This window comes from Choloepus didactylus, chromosome 5, assembly GCF_015220235.1.
Source record: "Choloepus didactylus isolate mChoDid1 chromosome 5, mChoDid1.pri, whole genome shotgun sequence".
Taxonomy (NCBI): domain Eukaryota; kingdom Metazoa; phylum Chordata; class Mammalia; order Pilosa; family Megalonychidae; genus Choloepus; species Choloepus didactylus.
This window is the reverse complement of record NC_051311.1, coordinates 36,639,726-36,659,540: the sequence shown is the minus strand read 5'-3', so window position 1 is coordinate 36,659,540 and position 19,815 is coordinate 36,639,726. Positions and strand designations below refer to the sequence as shown.

The following is a 19,815-nucleotide window of genomic DNA, read 5'->3' as shown; positions in this document are numbered from 1 at the left end:
GGAGTGTTTTGTTGGGAATCCTAGCATACTTTAAAAGTGGTGGTAATGATCATACTTTTAAGGTCTTTTCCTATATTTCTTCCTGAACAGGCATTATTTACTTAATGCCATAAAACATTTAAGCATATGGATATATATGTAGTCTCAGGATAGCAAAGTGTGGATATAACTGATAAAAAATAATTTTTATTTAGCAAATAGGAAAGACACAAACGTTCTTTAAACAACATGCATTAAAATCTCATCCCTAGAGAAAGTACCTTTATTTCACAAAAGATTTGAGATTTTAATGTGTAAACAAACATGAGGGATTAGGGAGGGGAAATACTGCTATTTAACTCCTTAAATTCTGAAGTTTGTTTTAATTAAAAAGCATTTTCAACATTTAACACACAAAACAACAATCATCATTTTTCATCTTCATAGGAGGCACTCAGTAAAAATGAGGAGAGATTGAGTAATGCTATTGAAGATGGGCTATTTTACCAGGTAAAAGGAAAGAAAACAAATGCGGGGAGGAATGTAGACCTGGCATCGTGGGACGGAGAACATCTTCTTGACCAAAAGGGGGATGTGAAAGGAAATGAAATAAGCTTCAGTGGCAGAGAGATTCCAAAAGGAGCCGAGAGGTCACTCTGGTGGGCACTCTTATGCACACTTTAGACAACCCTTTTTAGGTTCTAAAGAATTGGGGTAGCTGGTGGTGGATACCTGAAACTATCAAACTACAACCCAGAACCCATGAATCTCGAAGACAGTTGTATAAAAATGTAGCTTATGAGGGGTGACAAAGGGATTGGGAAAGCCATAAGGACCACACTCCACTTTGTCTAGTTTATGGATGGATGAGTAGAAAAATAGGGGAAGGAAACAAACAGACAAAGGTACCCAGTGTTCTTTTTTACTTCAATTGCTCTTTTTCACTCTAATTATTATTCTTGTTATTTTTGTGTGTGTGCTAATGAAGGTGTCAGGGATTGATTTGGGTGATGAATGTACCACTATGTTATGGTACTGTAAACAATCGAAAGTAGGATTTGTTTTGTATGACTGCGTGGTATGTGAATATCTCTCAATAAAATGAAGATTAAAAAAAAAAAAAAAAAGAAAACAAATGTAATTTGTTTTTCTATTTTTCTTATACCCTCATAAGAGTAAATGAGGGAATATAAAAATAAAATATACTACTCTCCCATGGTGTGGTACAACATATACCATTCATTTCAACTAGTGTTGTTCTCCACAGAACATTAGTCTCAGTGAAAACCTTCTGAGGTTGCCTTTTATTTTGTTTTGTTTTTAAAAAGGTTCCATGTAAAGTTTCAGTGGCTGAGAGATTTCAAATAGAGTTGAAAGGTCATTCTGGAGGTTATTCTTATGCATTATATAGACATCCCTTTTTAGTCTGTATTGTATTAGACTAGCTAGAAGGAAATACTGGAACTGTACAACTGTAATCTAGTAGCCTTGATTCTTGAAGATGACTGTATACCTATATAGCTTTTACGGTGTGACTGTCTTTGTGAAAACCTTGTAACTGCCATTCCCTTTGTCCAGTGTATGGACAGATGAGTAAGAAAATAAGGACAATAAATAAATAAATAATGGGGGGAGGGGATGTTTCGGGTGTTCTTTTTTATTTTATTTTTATTCTTAAATTTATTTTTATTTTTGTATTTGGAGTAATGAAACTTTCAAAAACTGATTGTGGTGATGAATCACAAGTATATGATGATACTGTGAACCACTGATTGTATACTTTGGATGATTATCTGGTATGTCAACATATCTCAATAAAATTGCATTATTAAAAGGTTCTATGATCTCATAATTTGGGAAACAAAGTATACTATCAAGAAACCTTTCAAACTTTGTGAAATGCAGGATTTCCTAAATTTAAGGACTATGTCTTTTTTCAGACAATGCTTACTAATATTCTCAGAAACTAGAATTCTTCGGCACATTTTGGATAATGCCGATCTCAATCCATTCTTCCCAGGTATATAGGTTGTCTCCTTACAAGACCCAAATTTCTTAAAAATTTCAAAATCTAGTTCTCTACTCAACAGTTATTTCAATATTGGTTCTATATAAAATCAGAAAGCATTTCTCCAAACCATACAGACCAAGACATATTACTATAAAAGAAATGTGAGAAATAAATGATAATTATACATAAAACAGATAATGATAAACTATACATACAAAATTATACATACAATAGATATCCTTTCCAAGTCACTATGATCTTGCACTTGGACTATATTGCAATAGCCTCCTAACTGATCTATTTGCTACAACTCTTGACACAGTCCATTCACACCAGAGTGTTCCTTTGAAAATATAAATCAGATCACTCCACCTCTTTCTTCAGAAATCTCCTCAATGACTTCCCATTCCACGTGCAGTAAATTCAACCTCCTTAAGATCTTCTCACGGTCCTGAAATCTACTGGGCCACCCGTGACCCACTTACCTCTATGATCTAATCAACTGCTATTCTAGCCCTTACTCACTCTGCTGGGCACACTGGTCTCTACAACATTTCTGAAGCATGGTGAACACACTCCCACCGAGGGCCTCTCATTGGCTTTCTCACAGTTTGGAATGGTCTTCCCTGAGATAATCAAATGGCTCACTTGAGCTCTTTAAAGTCTGTGCCCAAATACTTGTCTTCTCAATGAAGCCTGTTCGCCAACTCCATTTCATTTTACCTCTCTCACCACAGCTCTCAATTCTGCTTACCCTACTCTATTTTTATTCACAAAACCAAACACAGTATAAACTTACTTTGTTATTTTTCATACTATCTCCTAGCATTAAAAAGTAAGCTCCGACAAAGACCACTTAATTGGGAAAGAATAATCTCTTCAACAAATGGTGCTGGGAAAACTGGGTCTCCCTTTGCAAAGGAATGAAGGAGGACCCCTATACCTCACAACTTATACAAAAATCAACTCAAATGGATCAAAGACCTAAAAATAAGAGCCAGAACTATCAAATTTCTAAAAGAAAATGTACAGAAGTTCTTCAGGACCTTATTTTTAGCGATAGTTTCTTAGACTTCACATACAAAGCACAAGCAACAAAAGAAAAAAAAACTGATAAATGGGACCTCAACAAAATTTAAAACTTTTATGCCTAAAGGACTTTACATGAAAGTAAAATGACAAGCTATACAAAAGTAGAAAATATTTGGAAACCACATATCCGATAAAGGTTTAATATCCAGAATATATAGAGAAATCCTGAAACTTCACAATGAAAAGACAAACAACCCAATTTAAAAATGGAAAAAACTTGAACAGACATGTCTCCAAAGAAGATATAGAAAAGGCCAGAAAGTACATGAAAAGATGCTTAACATCATTAGCCATCAGAGAAATGCAAATTAAAACCACAGCAAGATACATTTCATACCTACTAGAATGAATCCTATTTAAAAAAAAAAAAACACAACACAACAAAACAGGAAACTACAAACATTAGAGAGGATGCAAAGAAACAGGATCACTCATTCATTGCTAGTGGGAATTATGCAGCCACTCTGGAAGACGTTAGGCAGTTTCTCAGAAAGTTAAGTATAGAATTATCATATGACCAGGAAATTCCACTTCTAGGTATATGCCCAAAAGAATTGAAAGTAGGAACTTCAACGGTTATCTGCACACCAGTGTTCACGGTGACATTATTCACAACTGGCAAAAGATGGAAGTAACCCAAGTATCCATCAACATGTACAGAATGGAATATCATTCAGCCAAAAAAAAAGGAATGAAGTTCTGATACGTGTGACAACATGGATGAATTCTGACTATATCGGGTTGAGTGAAAAAGGCCAGACACAAAAAGACAAATATTGTGTGACTCACTGATATGAAATAATTAGAATAGCAAACTTATAGAGCTAGAATCTAGCATATAGAATACCAGGGGACAGGGTGGGGATAGAGAACAGGAAGTTAAGGATTAAAATGTAGAGAGTTCCTGTTTGGGACAACAGAAAAACTTGGTAATGGATGGTGGTGATAGTAGCACAACATTGTGAATGTAAATAACAGCACTGAAATATATATCTGACTGTGATTAAAAGGGGAAATGTTAGATTGCATATATGGTAATAGAAGAAAAATTTTTTTAAAAACCCATGGAACTGCACTACACAAACAGTGAACCCTAAGTTAAACCATGGACTATTCTTAAAAGCACAATTAGAAAAATGTGCTTTCATCAATTGTAACAAATATACCACACTAATGCAACATGTTAATAAAAGAGTGGTGTGTGGGAATGCTGTATTTTATGTATCACTCTTCTGTAAACTCACAACTTCTCTGATACATAAAAAGTTAGCTCCAGAAGCAGAGAATTTTATCTATTTTGTTTCCTGGTATGACCCCAACATCCAATAAATATTGAGGGATAAGATCATGGAACTAAAATAATAGTTTATTTCTAAATCAGCTGAAAAGACATGGGCACTATAAAAATAAACAAGTCTACAGAAATCTTCCTTGAACGTAAGCAAATAATCTTACTACTAAAATTATTTTTAATCAAGAATTCAACTAGAAAAACCTTACATTATTTTACCATGAATATATTTCTTGAATCTTTTAATATAAATTTATACTTGAAGATTAATAATGGTTTTTACAATTCAGGAGCACACAAATCAAGTTCTACTTTAATTTATTTAGGTTTATTTCCAAATCAAATTGAGTACTACTTTTTGCAAGCAATAATGATTTCACTTTCATCACCTTTTGGTTGAAAAACAGCATCATGACATGAAATTTATAATCCTTTAAATAAGTAAAACCCCTTAATCTTTAACAGCAAAAGAAATTTTGAAAACTTTTATTACACCCTAGTGTTAGAACTGGAAAGTTTCAACTCTGATGAACTTAGTATCCAAGATCACAGCATCTGAGAAGGTTTATGCTGAAATCTAACCAACTACAGTCATGCCCCCTGAATTTCCCCACCTGTGATCCTTAAAGATATGGTGCTCCTGGAGATTTCTGTAAGGTAGGTCTGTTCTAAGAGGATACATGAAAGGAAGGGAACCTGAAAAGGCAAGGTCCAAGAAGACTATTCACTTAGAAAGGACAACTGCCACATCTAAATCAGTATAATTTACTCTTAGATAAACCACAAATATTTTAAAAGCTACCATATGCTTTAATTCTTCAAACATATTCCATGGAAAATAAATTTGTATTACCTCTACTATCATCCTTTTCACCATCCCTTGAATGCTCTGATTGGATGTCTGGAGGGGTCTGAAGGACAGCCACACTATTCTGATTTATAATCTTCAATTTCAACTTTGGCTTTGACCGTTTTCTTCTTGGAACTGTAACTGTGAGGCTCTGTAACTGAGTCATCCCTGATTCGGTCAAACACACACCATCCTGGGTGTAGGTCTTGGGTGGATCTAAAAATTGTAGAATCCCAAGGATGCACATTAAACTTCCATTTTAAATTTGACTATCAAATTGATTATCATTCCAAAACACCTATATATCAAGGGAATTTGATTTTATAAAGCAGTTACTTAAGAAATGCACAAATAATTAGTACTAATTGGCCAAACTTTCTGGATGATAGGCAGAAATGTTATATATTTTTAAAAGTATCTTCCTGGCATTTCTATTTTTATGTATCAATATAAAGATTTTTTAAAAAAAGCACTGAAGCTAAAAGCTATGCTTCAGCTATTCTACTAAAAACCTTTTCCTAGAGTCTCCTTTCAGCCTCTCTAAGCTGAAAAAGAATACTCCAGAAGCATATTTGGTAACCAAAGTATCAGTATAATCACTTTTGAGATGAGGTAGTAAGTATGTAGAAATCCTACAGATTTTACTTATAAATGTTCAAAACTGCTGTTCATTAGAAGAATTTCTATGCTATCTGAATGTTTTTGCATCAGATAATGTCAAATACAAGTAGGCAAAAGAATGACTGTCTAATAAGGGTATTATATTTAATCATTCCTGACTGATCTATTACAGAAATAATACTAAGAGATTATAAAGGAATCTGAATGTTTGCTAACAAGGTCTTATTTTCTGTTAGCTGATAAAGCACAGTAACATATCAATGAAACCAAAGCAAGTATGGCATTACTGATTATTCAGAGAGCTGTTATTTTTGTGGCCAATTTTTTGAAATTAAGACATTTAGTATATCAATTATAGAAATAATGATTACCAGTATTAGGGAATTTGGATTGAAGACCCACATAACTAAGACAGGTTTCACATACATGTGACATAATTAAATAAAAATTAAGCATTTATATGCTTTTTGCAAATAATAGTTGAGTAAAGCATTCCCTGTTTTACCTAGCTCTTTTACTTTTGTGACAATTTGTGCTATAAGTGATGATTCACAGCAGTCTGAGGAAGGCACTGAAATGAAAAAAAAAAAAAAAAAATCAAGTAATTTTTTTCTGAAAAGGTAATGTGTTCGTAAAGATTTACATATGATTAAAATTTCTATTTCTGTACCCATTTTATTAAAATAAATGCATCAACACTAAATACAGTTAAGAGTTGTCATGAAAACAGTAACAACTCAACACAGAAAGGTGGTGAAGGATATCAGCAAGTCAGGGAGGAAAATGTGGCAAAGATAAAGAATCAGTGTCTTGGATTTCTATAAATTGCTAATAACTACAAGATCATGTGCCTTGAAAGCAAAATTCTATTTTATATCTAAAATGTATGCTTCATTTACTTCCTCTATTTAAATTGTTTTAATATAAAGATGGAGTAGTACTAGTTTGTAACAAAATATAACTTATTTTTTCATAAAATACTTAACAAAATAATAGTTACACAAAAAGAATTAGAATTAAGCCCATTCATTGGTTATGGATAGCAAGATGCAAGTGAGCTGTCCCAGAGCACAGACTCACTGTTTAAATTATTCTCTTACCATGTGATGTAGGCATATAGGGTCTGCACATGCTACAGTCAAAACCAATGTCTGCTACATTTTCCACTTCCTCCTCAGTATTTAAGTTTTGACACACTGCATGCATCCATCTAAAAAGACCATATTTGTACATTAAAAAAAATGGAATATACTGAGAACCATTTCCTTCCAAAAATGGCAACAGGAATTGATAGTGTTCAAACAAAGCCCTTAAACCTCACATGCTCCCATTTACCCCATCTTATCTTTTTTCTCCTATCTACCCCTGTAGACCCACAAAAAACTTCCAAAGAGGTGAGAAGAAGGAAAGAAAAAGGAGTAAGAACAGTACTAGGGAAATAGCAAAAATAAGGAGGGTGTGATAACTATTTTATGAACATATACTGACATATCAAAGACAGCAAGGAAGCTAGTTAGGGCAAGTAGAAAGGTAATCAGAAACAGTCTAGTATTCATGTACTCTACATGTTGCATCTATTTCAGGGCATATGTAATTCATTTAAGTAATGCTAACCGTTAACAGGGAAATTGCTTAGGAATTGTCTTGCCTTGGAATGAAGAACTGGCTGGCAGTGTTCTAAGAATCCTGGATAATAATACCCTTAATAATATTATATGGACAGTGCTTGACTGGTAACAAAGCCCAGTATTACAACACTGACACCAAAGAAAACAATCCTGACACTGAAGTGGCAAACATACTACCTTAGGAAGGGTGAGAGCTGAGTAAAAATTAAGAGGGTGGCTTAAGGAAAACAGAACATGTGAGATTCCCTTCAGAATTCAATAAAAGGTTCAGAAACCTCCGACAGAAAAATGCATATATGCAGGCAATAAGTCTGCATCAAATTTCAAGGGATTCATAATCCCTCAAAAAGCCTCAAGCTAAAAGTCTTTGCTCTAGAATTCGGAATTCAAAACAGGAGACCATTTCTGTAAGTTTCTAGCTAACTAAAAATCTAGAAAGCAAAACATTTTGTTCCTTAAACTTAACATCTAGGAAACTTATTTTCTAATTCTTTTTCACTAAACTAGAGAGATAAATGTTTATAAAAGATGAAAAAACTGCACAATACCTATCACATTGTCTACATTGCAGAATAAGATCTTCTTCTCTATAGTTTCGATAGCAGATCGGGCAGGAAGATAAGCTTGCACAAGGAGCACACTGTGTATAATTGTTTTGCCATTCACATCTTAGACCTGGAGATGTTGCTCCACAGTGTCTACACCAAACACACCTGAAATCCAAACCCCCCCAAGTCTTAATTTTATTTACTTAGTTATTTAATTGTATTTCAAGAAGCTACACATGAACAGAATATGGGAAATTAATTCAGATTTGAAAAACTCTCTGATTAGTGATCTAGCATAGTAAACAGGTTTTATACAATTAAACAGAAGTGTCTAATTTTTAAATCTAAAGTGATGTGGGAAAGTTCTGAACTTAAAAGACTAACAACGGAAATGTAAATCCTAGAGTACCATTTGCACTTCCAGCCTCCTTTGGGAACTGTCTGCAATGGAGGATCTAGGCAGTAGGTGTGATAACTTATGTCACAATCATCACAAAGAAGGAGTCTTCCTGGATCAGTAGCCTTCCCACAGGCCTCACATACAGTGCATTCAAGACACCTCCAACCTTTGCTAAGAACAACTTTAGTGATCTGTAAAAGAAACAACCAATCCATGTGATTTATACATTAACCTATACCTTATTTTGCATAATCAAATATACTATATAAATGAATATGGTGCTTATGTATATAGAAGCAGAAGAGAGGCAAACTAACAATTATTGAGCACCTACAGTGGGTATAATACAGGGAGGGACACTTTCATATACTTTTAAGAATCCAGCTATTAAGCAGAATTAGAAAGTGGTATAAATTTTAGTACCTTTTTTTTAGTCTACATAACTACTTTATGCTCTGGACTTCGCGTACATTTTATAAATAAGGTGACTGTTGAGTTTAAAGAAATAAAGTAAACTGCCTCATCACTGTTGATACAGGATTTGAAAATACATTGACATGGTCTCCATCTACAACATTACCATGAATTCCTTGTTTCTAAAACTTGCATACATGGCACAGACTTGTATATTAAAATCAATAATAATAATAATAAAAGTAATGCAAATAAAATGAAGGTAATACATGAATTTTCAAGAACATTTTATGATCTTGGAGGATTTTAGGCTATGAGGCTAGGACTTCTTAAGTTCACTTTGAACCCCTATGGGATCTAAGTTAGTAGAAAAATTTATACTGCCTGATAAATTCCTCAAAGCAGCCACACCATGTAATATTAAGAATTTAGAACCAACTTCTTAAACCTCTCAAAATACTAGAGTCTGCAGACAGAAAGGACTGCAAAGCGTCCACATGATAGTATATAGAAAACAATCAAAGTAAAGAATGAAAATTAAAGACACCAAAGAATGAGAGAGCCGAAAAGATACCTGAGAGGAAATTAAAGAGTTAAATACAAAGGAACTATCAGAATGGCATCAAAACTGCACACTCTGGATGTTCGACAACAATAGAGTAACAGCTTCTAAACTCTACAGGAAAATATTTTTAAGTACAATTCTTAACCTGGCTACTATGAGGACTCAAAATTCAGCTCCTACAGACGACTTTCTAACAAAGTTATTTAAAGATATATGGAACAAAATGTGGATATATACCAATAAAAAGGAAGACATGGAATCTGGGAAACAGTGATTAGAGCTGAGTTACAAACCTAGAAGTTACTAGCACAGACTAGAGCAGGGTAATAGAGAGTGCAAGAAAGGGTAAGGTTTCTTCCCAGAAAAACAGGAACTTAACAAAATAATCTGATGTGATGGCACTTCTATAGTAGATAAAAACAAACAACAAAAAGCAATGGAGGGTCATTAAAGATTATTTTCTTTCTGCTACTAAAAAGTCCATAAAAAAAGAGTACACTATTTAGATAAGCAGTGAACATTTCCCAAGTCATAACCAACAATGTTTAGTAATTTAACTAAATGTAGTAATACAACTATATCGGTAGGATGCTAGAAGGCGGCAGGAGATGTATTTTAAGGGCTAAATCAGCATTTATCTACAGCAGTAAAATCTATCATTGATCAATAAGTAGAACCAGCATATTAATTTACAGCTGTAGAGTTAATTACAAGAAGAAATACCTGAAAGGATTAAAAGTGGATGCCTTCAGATAACAGGGCAGAGATGTGGAGATAAACAGGCAGGGGCCAGTTGTTCATTATTGGGCTTTCAATGCCAACTGATTTTTCAACATCTACATTTATTACTTTGATCAGCATACTGATTTTTTAAAATGAGTGTTAGTTACCAAGTTACAATGTATTATCTACCCAAATGGAGGAGAGAGACTAGGTAGGAACAGCAGAGTGGTTTAGAGAAGAGGTCGGCAAACTTTTTCCAGAAAGGCCCAGACGGTAAATATTCTAAGCTTTGTGGGCCATTTGGTCTGTTACAACTACAAAACTCTGCCATTGTAATGTGAAAGCAACTACAGACATTTGTAAACAAAAGACTGTTTCTGTGTTCCAATAAAACTTGACTTAAGAAAACCGGCAGTGAGCTAGATTTGCCCTGTGGGCCGTAGTTTGCCAATCAGTGGCTTCAAGAAAAAGCAAGATGACCTGAAGATAAAGTGGAAGACAAAGATCTAATGTAGTGGTAGAATTTAAAAAATGTATATCTTCATTCCTACTAAATTAAGTTTTCCTATTTTCACAGATATCTATCTTGTGATCTTTACAGCCAAACTCTTAAGTTATTCATTATATTCACTCTTCAACACACTATAATCTGGTCTCTATGTCCATCCCTGTTGAAACTGCTCAAGTAGGTCAGTTAAGATCTTCTGGCTCCCAAATCTGATTGAGACTTTAGTTTTTGTGTTACTGGACCTTTCTGCAAGTACTTGTTGAACAATTTCTCCTCCTTGGAAATTCCCTCTTCCCCTAGATTTTAGTGTCATCTGATTTACTCCTACTGCACTTGTTTAGTTTGAACCTTTAATAGCTCTTTCAATGAAGTTATTATCCAGGGATCCACCAAGGTACCATGCCCAAAGCTGTGAAAGATATATATTATAGTCTATATTGAATATATGCTTCAACTACAGTGGAGTGACTGGAACCAGACTGAGAAAAACAACTATGAAATAGGCAAAAAGTATGAAATAACTGTTTTCAGCCACTGGACAACAGACAGTACAGGGCTGTGGACTGTGAGAGAAGGGAAACAAGCAAGGTGAGTCCTTTGATCTTCTGCCTGTAGGCATTTTACAGTCTACTGCCCAGGGAGAACCCCAGTAGGGTACAATGGTCTCACTGAGTTTAGGAGACATGATGGACTTCAGGAAGGCTAAGGCAGCTAGAATTTGCAGGACAGAGTACCAGAAAGGAAGGAATAATGCAGAGTAGAGCTAAAGAAATCTATACAAGGCTCCCCTTGAGTTTTTGGCTGAACAGCAAGGTGCACTTCTATATGAGGCCAAATAAGAACACACAACCAGGAAAAAGTAAAGCTAGTAGGAAACTGTAAACTGAACAAAAGCTCACACAAGACTAGAAGACATATGAGTCCCAATCAGCAGAGTGGAAAGAAACTGCTGAACAGGGGTGGGCATTCAGCAGAGACTCCAGAAAGGTCACATCTTAGGTATAGGGTTAAACTAGCCCTAAAATGGCGATTATCCAAGTGTGATCTGGGGAACCCCAAATGATACATAAGGACAAAACTATTTTTATAATAATAATATGTTATCTGCCTTTTTTTCACTTTCATTCACTCATGTTTGTATAGTGGTGTTTTCCAGAGCCTATGTGATGTAAAAATTATCATTACTTTGGCATGATACAAATTGGATATTCTTGTGTTTTAAATTTTTCCCAGTAATGATTCATAAAACAGTAAATATCAATAGGTATATCATCATAAGCAAAAACTCTTTGGGGTACTCAATAATTTTTTAAGTGTCAAGGGGTTCAAAAACCAAAGTTTGAGACTAGCCACCTTAGTGTGAAGGTTCTTCAGACCTGCCTTAGAAAACACAAAAAGAAGCTTCCAAAGGATGAAACTTATCCACAACTAATCCTGCCACAACAAAAACTCATTACCACACATACACACAATTCCAGACTTCAACAATATGTCCAACATCCAATAAAAAATTCCTGTATGTACAAAAAGGCACAAAAACATAACCTAATAAGGAAAAATTAGTTAATACAACAAGAAATAACAGAGATGACAGAATTAGCAGACAAAGAATTCAAAACAGCTAATATAAATACATCCAAGCTTTTGAAGGAAAACAAGAACATAAATGAAGAAAAAAATTAAAACTAAAACAGAACAAAATGGAACTGAGACCAAAAATTATATAAAACTGGAGTGAAAAATTCACTGGATGGGCCAAAAAACAGAGTAGATACTGCATTTTAAAAAGTGAACTTAGAAACTACAAGAGAAACTCTCCAAATGAAAACACACAGATAAAAAATAAATAAAAGATCAAACCATTGGTGTTGGTAACCTGTGGAACAATATCATGCAATTTCACACATATACAACTGAGATTCCAGAAAGAGGGGGCTGCAGAACACACAAAACATTGAAGAAATACCTAAAAACTACCCAAAAATGATTAAGAACCTACTTATTCAAGAAGCCTAACAAATCATAATAAACGCAAAGAAAATATCACCAGAGCACATCACAACCAAATTGCTGAAAACTAACATTAAAGAAAAAATCTTCCAAGCAGCTAGAGGAAAACCATCATGCTAGATAAACAAAATGAAACAATGTAAGACGTGTTGAAAAAAACAAATCAGTCAACTTAGAATGTCTTCTGAAACAAAATATAAAGGTTAAATAAAAAATATTTTTATGTATGCCAGACATATAAAAGCTAGACAATTTACATATCAATAACATATTTCAGGACATGCAAGTTGTTTTATTTAGTCTTATAATTATTACAGAATTTACCAAATTTTTCACAGATGAGCTCCATTTTAAAAATCTAGGAATGGGGTTACGATATTCTGTAAAGCTCAAAATATTGTAAGTTATAGGAACCACATATAGCTACAAAAACCTAGATTTAAAGACTAGCTCTGTAAGTAGCTGTATCAATTTAAATTGTCTAATTTTAATTTTCCTGAGCTTCATTTAGCTTATCTGTAAAACAGGAATTGAATAATTGTTGCCTGGGTTAAAAGAAATACCCAGAAGTTCTGAGCAATAACCCTCAACTCTTAATTTCCCTCTAATTTTTAGACTGTCATCATTAATGAAGGCTGTCATATTAAGGATCAGTTCAGTTCATCATATGAACTCACATTCACATCTCGAACGGGATCTTACTCAATTTCCTTACGTCACTAATGTAAGTAATTTTAAAACAAACAGGACCATATGAGCTAATAACTAAGGTTAATATTTATACCACATGGAATCGTAGTATTAGAAAGGATTTGGTTGTGGAGTTTACAGGACTCTTGCTGTACACCTTTATGCTTACTTTCAGAATCTGTTTTTTGTTCAAATATGCAGGTTTCATATTTGTGATAAATCTGAGTTCTTTTAAAAAACATAAACCAAAACAGAACTTTAGGTTCAACAGCCGAAGTGCTTACTGGGACATTCATACGTAAATAGCCTTTAAAACCAAGCATAACATTACCATGTAAAAGGTTCCTCATAAATCTCTAATCAAGTGCCTGAAACTGGGAACTGCTGGTTCTCAATGTCAACCGAATTGCATTAAATGAGATTGATTTTCTTTTTTTTCAGCTTAAGGAGAAAACGTACGAGTGAGGATTGAGGGGAGTAAACGGGAAACAAACACCAGGAAGAAAGGGGCTGGAGAGAAACACAGGAGAGGTAACTATACAGCCATGCTGGTTGATTCTTCACTATATATGATGGATATATCATTTGCAAATGGTACGTCTTTATAATTTTCTTTATTTTTCCTAGAGGCCTAAAGAGGAATTGGAAGCAAATCTTAAACGACATTTAAAGAGAGAAAAAAGTCTTGTTTTCCAACCAGTACACATAACAAATTTCAGGAAGTTTAATCATAAAGCTTCAAAATTAAACACTATTTTTACCAAAATATTTCATTTTACATTATGTCATTAATAGCTGAAAGGCAGTTTATACTGTCTATATTATAGTAGATAACTCATAAAAATCCTTGAAAATACTGTATTTAAATGGGTTAATAAGTTACCTTAAGTCATCTCATACCATTCAGTTTATTTTTCTCACATGTTGTACCATGCTAATGAATTTTTAATACTCTGGTTGCTCTCAATTGTTGTAACCAATGGACAAAATGTATCAACTAAACCTCATGCCTTAGCAAATAACAAATTGTCTTTTGAACTAAATCCATGCATTTTTATATTTTACTTTCTCAAGACAATAGGTGGATAATTAGCACAATTTAAGACCAGAGAATTAAAGAGGAGTTACTTCTTGAGGTAACAAACACTCTAAATGCAATAACATATTTAACTAGTCATATAACAAATATTACTTGACTAAGCATGTTACTATTCAAATCAAAACTCAATATATTTTTGTCAACTAATTTAACTTAAGTGTATTTACCTTAATACTGACACAATATGGATGGTAACACTGACCACATTGAGAACAGGCAAGTAATCGTCCTTCTGCTCCTTGGCCAAAACTCCCACAAACTACACACATATCCTGAGATTAAGAACATAAGAACACATTTTTAGTTGGATACTGAGCTAAGGATATATCAATCTTATTTTAAAGTACCTTCTTAGCTAATAGAGCTCTATAGCTAAATAGTAGCTGACTTCTGTGTCTATTGGATTCAGTAGAAATGAGCAAAGAGGAATTCAAAGGTAGGAAACAGTAAATAATTAAGTTCAAACCTGATGCAATGTGAACTTGTCACTACTAGAAAACAACACAACTGTATTGTGCATAGAGTTTTCTTCTTCATCCTTATTTGATGAAATATCTGAAGTAGACACCTATAGAAAGTGACACAAAATATGAAGTATTATTTTTCACTTGTATTACACTTAACTAGAAAGCTTGTGAAAATGCATACTCTAAATACATTTTTTCCCAATATCTATACTAACACAAATTAGATTATTAATTCCAAGACACCATCATAAAAACTTTAAGTCATGACGTAATTTTATTCATCCAATTCTCTTTTCAGAGTTACAAGGCCTACAGTAGATCAGGAAGTAATGGGAAAATATAAACCAGCCTTAGAAAGACTGATTACCTAGAAATTCTAATTTAAACATTATAAAATTATAACATGCATATGTACATATATATATGTATGTATATATACACATAAATCACAATTTTAGTGATACTTTAGAACTGTGCTATCCAATAACTTGAGATTACTAAAACAGATACTTGCTAAAATATAGACAATGAATGTGTGCTGAATTAAAAATTATTCATTTCTACCTTTCTACCTCTCCAACCGCAACAGAGAATACAAAGCAGGTTTTCCAACTAGGTGATGAATACTAAGTAGCTCAAAGAAATTGTAAAATGTTATTCTTGTTTTCTAAGGAAAGTTTGACTAAGGAATGCTTTCCTTGAAAATGACAGGATGGAATATGGTATCCCCCATTATAAACCAGGAAAAAACTGTACCGAAAACTGCAATATCTCCTAGATTTGGGGGGTGGGGAGCATGTTTAATTTATTAAATGGTGAAAAAAATCAAGACCTTTCAATAGCAACTGTCCATGTAGAAAACAGTATCATGTAGTTTGATGGGCTGTTTCCATTCTAAAAATGCTGAGGTTGAGTAAAACAAATGCTGAGGCTGAGTAAAAGAAAATAAACAACTTGAGCCTAGTTATGTGACTCTTATGGTCTAAATAATTTGCTGGAAATGAGATTACTGTCATTAATTAACATGTTAAAGATAAGAACAAATAAAAATGAAGTAAGCCTCACCCCAGGTATTACAACAGCTCCAACGCCATTTTTTAGTTTTGATCTGCCTCTGCCACCTCGTCCTGATAGTCCTGCACCACGGGGTCTCCGTTTTCCTGGAAATCCTGACCCACGCCCCTATACAACATATAAGTAAAAAGGAAACATTTTTTAAAAGCCCAAAATATTTTTCAAGTCCAAATGTCAGTGACATAAAACATTTTGTTAAATGTAGAGCACATTTACTTCTTTATCCAACGAAAAACGAAGAATGAAATCCTGAGAACTTATGCTAACAACTTTAGGAGAATAGTCACACAAATATTTGCTTCTCTCTTTTATTCTGATTGGATGATAAATGTTAAGAGACTAGGCTTATTATAGGTAAATGCCATAAAAATATGCCCATGCTGAATCAAAATAAATACAATAAATTTATTAGCCTATAAAATCTATAAAGATTTCAGAGAAACTTTGAAACTTTGGGTTTGTTATTGTGAGTGTCCTCCATCAGCAGGCACTATTTTTCCATTTACTAATCCTACATTCTAGGTCACTAGAACAACCACCAAATCTAGATATCTTGAGGTACAACAAATTGTAGTCAAAGTAGACTAAGTATAAGGAAGACTCCCTTGCTACCTGGTCTCTTAGTAATTATAGTAATAACTAACGTTTACTGAGTTCTTACTTTGTACTGATTCACTCTTTACTCTCAACAGTTCTATAATGGACGCTATTTTATTATTATCCCCATTTTAGAGATAAGTACACTGAGGGATAAAAAGGTTAAGTAACTTGTCCGAAGTCAAAGAGCTAGCAAGTCTGGCTCAAGTGTTCATGTTTTTAATCACTTTTCTGTACTGCTACAATATATGAAAGTTAATTTTTGCTGGTGCAAAACTGTATTAAAATTAAGTCCATTTCCTTTGTTATTCAATAGCTATCTATACAAACTGAACATGTCTACTTCATTCTGCCATAGTATTTAGCAGAAAATTTATCTAAAGATTAAAGCAAAGCTGAGGGGATAGTAAATAATTCCTTGAAATGAAATAATTATCTGAATTTTTACTTAATACAAGAAAGAATTCTACAGGAAAACATGTTGAATTCTCTGATATTTCCATAAATAAGTACCAGGATTTTTTACCTTCTTTATACTCAGGCTTATGTCTTGCTAGTTTCTACACAGTAGATGAATTATGTATATTTAAAATTACTATAATACTCAGGAAAATCCTTTCTGATCTGTCCCCCAGCCCTAACAAATTACATATCAGATCAGCAACTGATATAATTTATCTTAGGTCATATTACCTATTTAGCAGAACTGTTTTTAAGCCAATAATTTATGGTTATAATGTAAAGATAAAATGGATATACATGAACAAAAGGGAAGGGGAAATTTTTTTCCCTAAAATTCCCTCTCCTTGTCTTCTCTTAAACTCCTCTCCTTCACATCACTTGAGAGGTCCATTGGGGCCTTTGAACAGAGTGGAGTTGGGTGGATTGAATCAAGATTCTTTTTTTAAAAAAGTATAAATGATTTCTAAAATATTAGGTTAATGACTAAATCAAGGCTATAGTAATCTCTTAATTTTCCCCAGCATCTAACCACAGGTAAGAATAAACAAGTAAAAGTCAGTGGTATTTCCTTCAAAATTGTCAAACTCATCTTTTACTCTTAAAAGAAAAATAAGAAAGTAGATTCTAGAACGCCTTTGAAATCACTGATAAATCTAAATTAAACAGCCTTATTCCAGCGTTATATTAAATACAGACTATAAAGTGTCTTCTCTAGTCAATAAAGTATGTCATTTTTGAGATGATTAACACTTTTTCAAACTAATTTTTTTCTTCAAAAGACATGAGACTACTTTACATACTTCAAGTACTAGCAGGGTCCCCCATGAATGACACTGTGAGTAGGCAAAATTTCCACAAGTCAGCATGGAAAAGAGGTCCCTAAAATTTTGAGGTTTAAACACAGAAAATGAAATCTGCTGTAATTCTGTTATTTCTTTTCCATTAGTACATAATAGATTAATGTAGTTATTTCTTTTCTTTTCTAAGCAACCAAATTTTATGACAGCACAAATGAGGAGGTCCTTAATTTTCTATGGCCTGATAACAATTCCCACCCACATAAAAATACTGGTAATTACAACATAAAACTAAGCAACCATAAAAAGAGGTATCAAAAATTTACACTTAAAATCAGTTCTGTAAAACTGTAATATCTTTCTAATCCATATTGTAAAATTGCAAACATGTTCCTTCTTTGTATGAAAATTTTTAGCTTAAAAAAAACTAGCTCTGAAAGCTGAACTATTTATCTGGAAAAGAAAGGCTTAATTCTTAACTTCAATTAGGACAACACAAACTAGGAAAAAAGTGATACATGAATTTAAATGCAATTTTATTTACCACTTTGATGCTCCAAATGGCACTGCCAGGAAGCTGCCTGGGTTTAAAAATTTCCCGACCTTCTGAAATGTCTGGGGACCAGGAAGGTGGGCTCACTGTATTATGGGTACTCCAAGCCCCCTAGGATATGGCAGGTGAGAAAATAGATGTATAAAACTCAGCAACATAAAAAGTCAAAGCCAGCAACTAAGGAATTTCAGAACAGCAAAAACAAATGCAGACGAATGGAAATTTAGGACAAATTGCTTCAAGGTTGGAAAAATAAGCTTATCACTTTCAGTGACCTTATACTTAAGTGTTTACAGCTACAATTTACATTAAATATTTTATTCTGCTTTAATCATCAGTATAATGAAACGTAAAAAATCAAGTTTTATGTAACACCAACATTGACTCATGAACTTCAATTATAGCACCAAGAAATAAATAAAAGTCAATCAAACTAAGAATTTACACTTGAAGAAATTATTTGGGGATTATAATTTCTACTAAAAACTGTCATTCTATTGGAAAGGAGAGATGGATAACTTTACAGAATGTTCTATATACCTATGGCTATAAACAGCCAAATAATAGGCCGAAACCAGCAATCAGAAATATAGACAATCAGCACATGAATATAGTTTAAACTGTGGAAAGTTAGTTTTTACCATAAAATACAAATACCATTATAATCTTAGAGATTAATTCCACTTGCTTCAGTAACCATTAGTTGTGGGTTTTAGTTTTGACTTATATTTAGGGAAATGAATATTATACTAAAATTACATCCAAGGGACTAATTTGAAAAGTAAGAAATGTTAAAGCAAATTGTCCTAAATTTGCAACTTAAAAGCCTAACACAGCTGATAAACTATACTGGGAATACTATCTTATTAAAATAATTAAAATAATACTAAGTTATTTTTCTTCTGACTAACCACCTTCAGCAGTAAACTGAATCAATCTGATGAAGAGGCTAAGGAGCATAAAGGAAAATGTTTACTCCACAAAAGTAACAGTTTAAAGTAAAATGCAAAACAAATGTCAAATAAAGAACATATTTTGAATTCAGTTATTCAACAATCCATGCTATAATTTCCCAAATTAATAACCAAAACTTAAGACAAGGTACACTGTACTTACCAGGTTTCTAGAATATTATCAAACTAACAAGTAATATTCTATTAATCATGTAAAAATACTGCCAGGTAGGACATGTATCTTCTACAGCACACTAGATAATTTAACTCGTATGGTCAGTTTATTCAAATACCATTATCACATGGAACTTTGGACAGGACGTGAGATCTGGTGGATTTGTACAGGTTAGTATAAAATAGCGATACATGCCAAAGTAATTTGGGCAGAGAATAAAAATGTATTTGCAGGGCCCCCCTGAGGAGCTGGGGGGAAATGTGGAAATGTTGGACTTCCCCACCTGGGTTACTGCTGATATTCTCACA

General features: G+C 33.4%; 1 protein-coding gene across 3 annotated transcripts in view; it reads right to left on the bottom strand.

The window, feature by feature from the left end:
• Positions 1-19,815, bottom strand: part of KMT2C (lysine methyltransferase 2C) — a 393,502-nt gene that overhangs the window by 83,823 nt on the left and 289,864 nt on the right. For all 3 annotated transcript variants that reach the window (XM_037835765.1, XM_037835764.1, XM_037835766.1), the window contains exons 15-23: positions 18,371-18,490; positions 15,962-16,078; positions 14,896-14,997; positions 14,597-14,701; positions 8,430-8,611; positions 8,021-8,185; positions 6,945-7,054; positions 6,350-6,415; positions 5,227-5,439 (exon numbers count right to left, since the gene is read on the bottom strand). In XM_037835765.1, the coding sequence (XP_037691693.1) occupies positions 5,227-5,439; positions 6,350-6,415; positions 6,945-7,054; positions 8,021-8,185; positions 8,430-8,611; positions 14,597-14,701; positions 14,896-14,997; positions 15,962-16,078; positions 18,371-18,490 (1,180 nt within the window). The remainder of the gene's footprint in view (positions 1-5,226; positions 5,440-6,349; positions 6,416-6,944; positions 7,055-8,020; positions 8,186-8,429; positions 8,612-14,596; positions 14,702-14,895; positions 14,998-15,961; positions 16,079-18,370; positions 18,491-19,815) is intronic.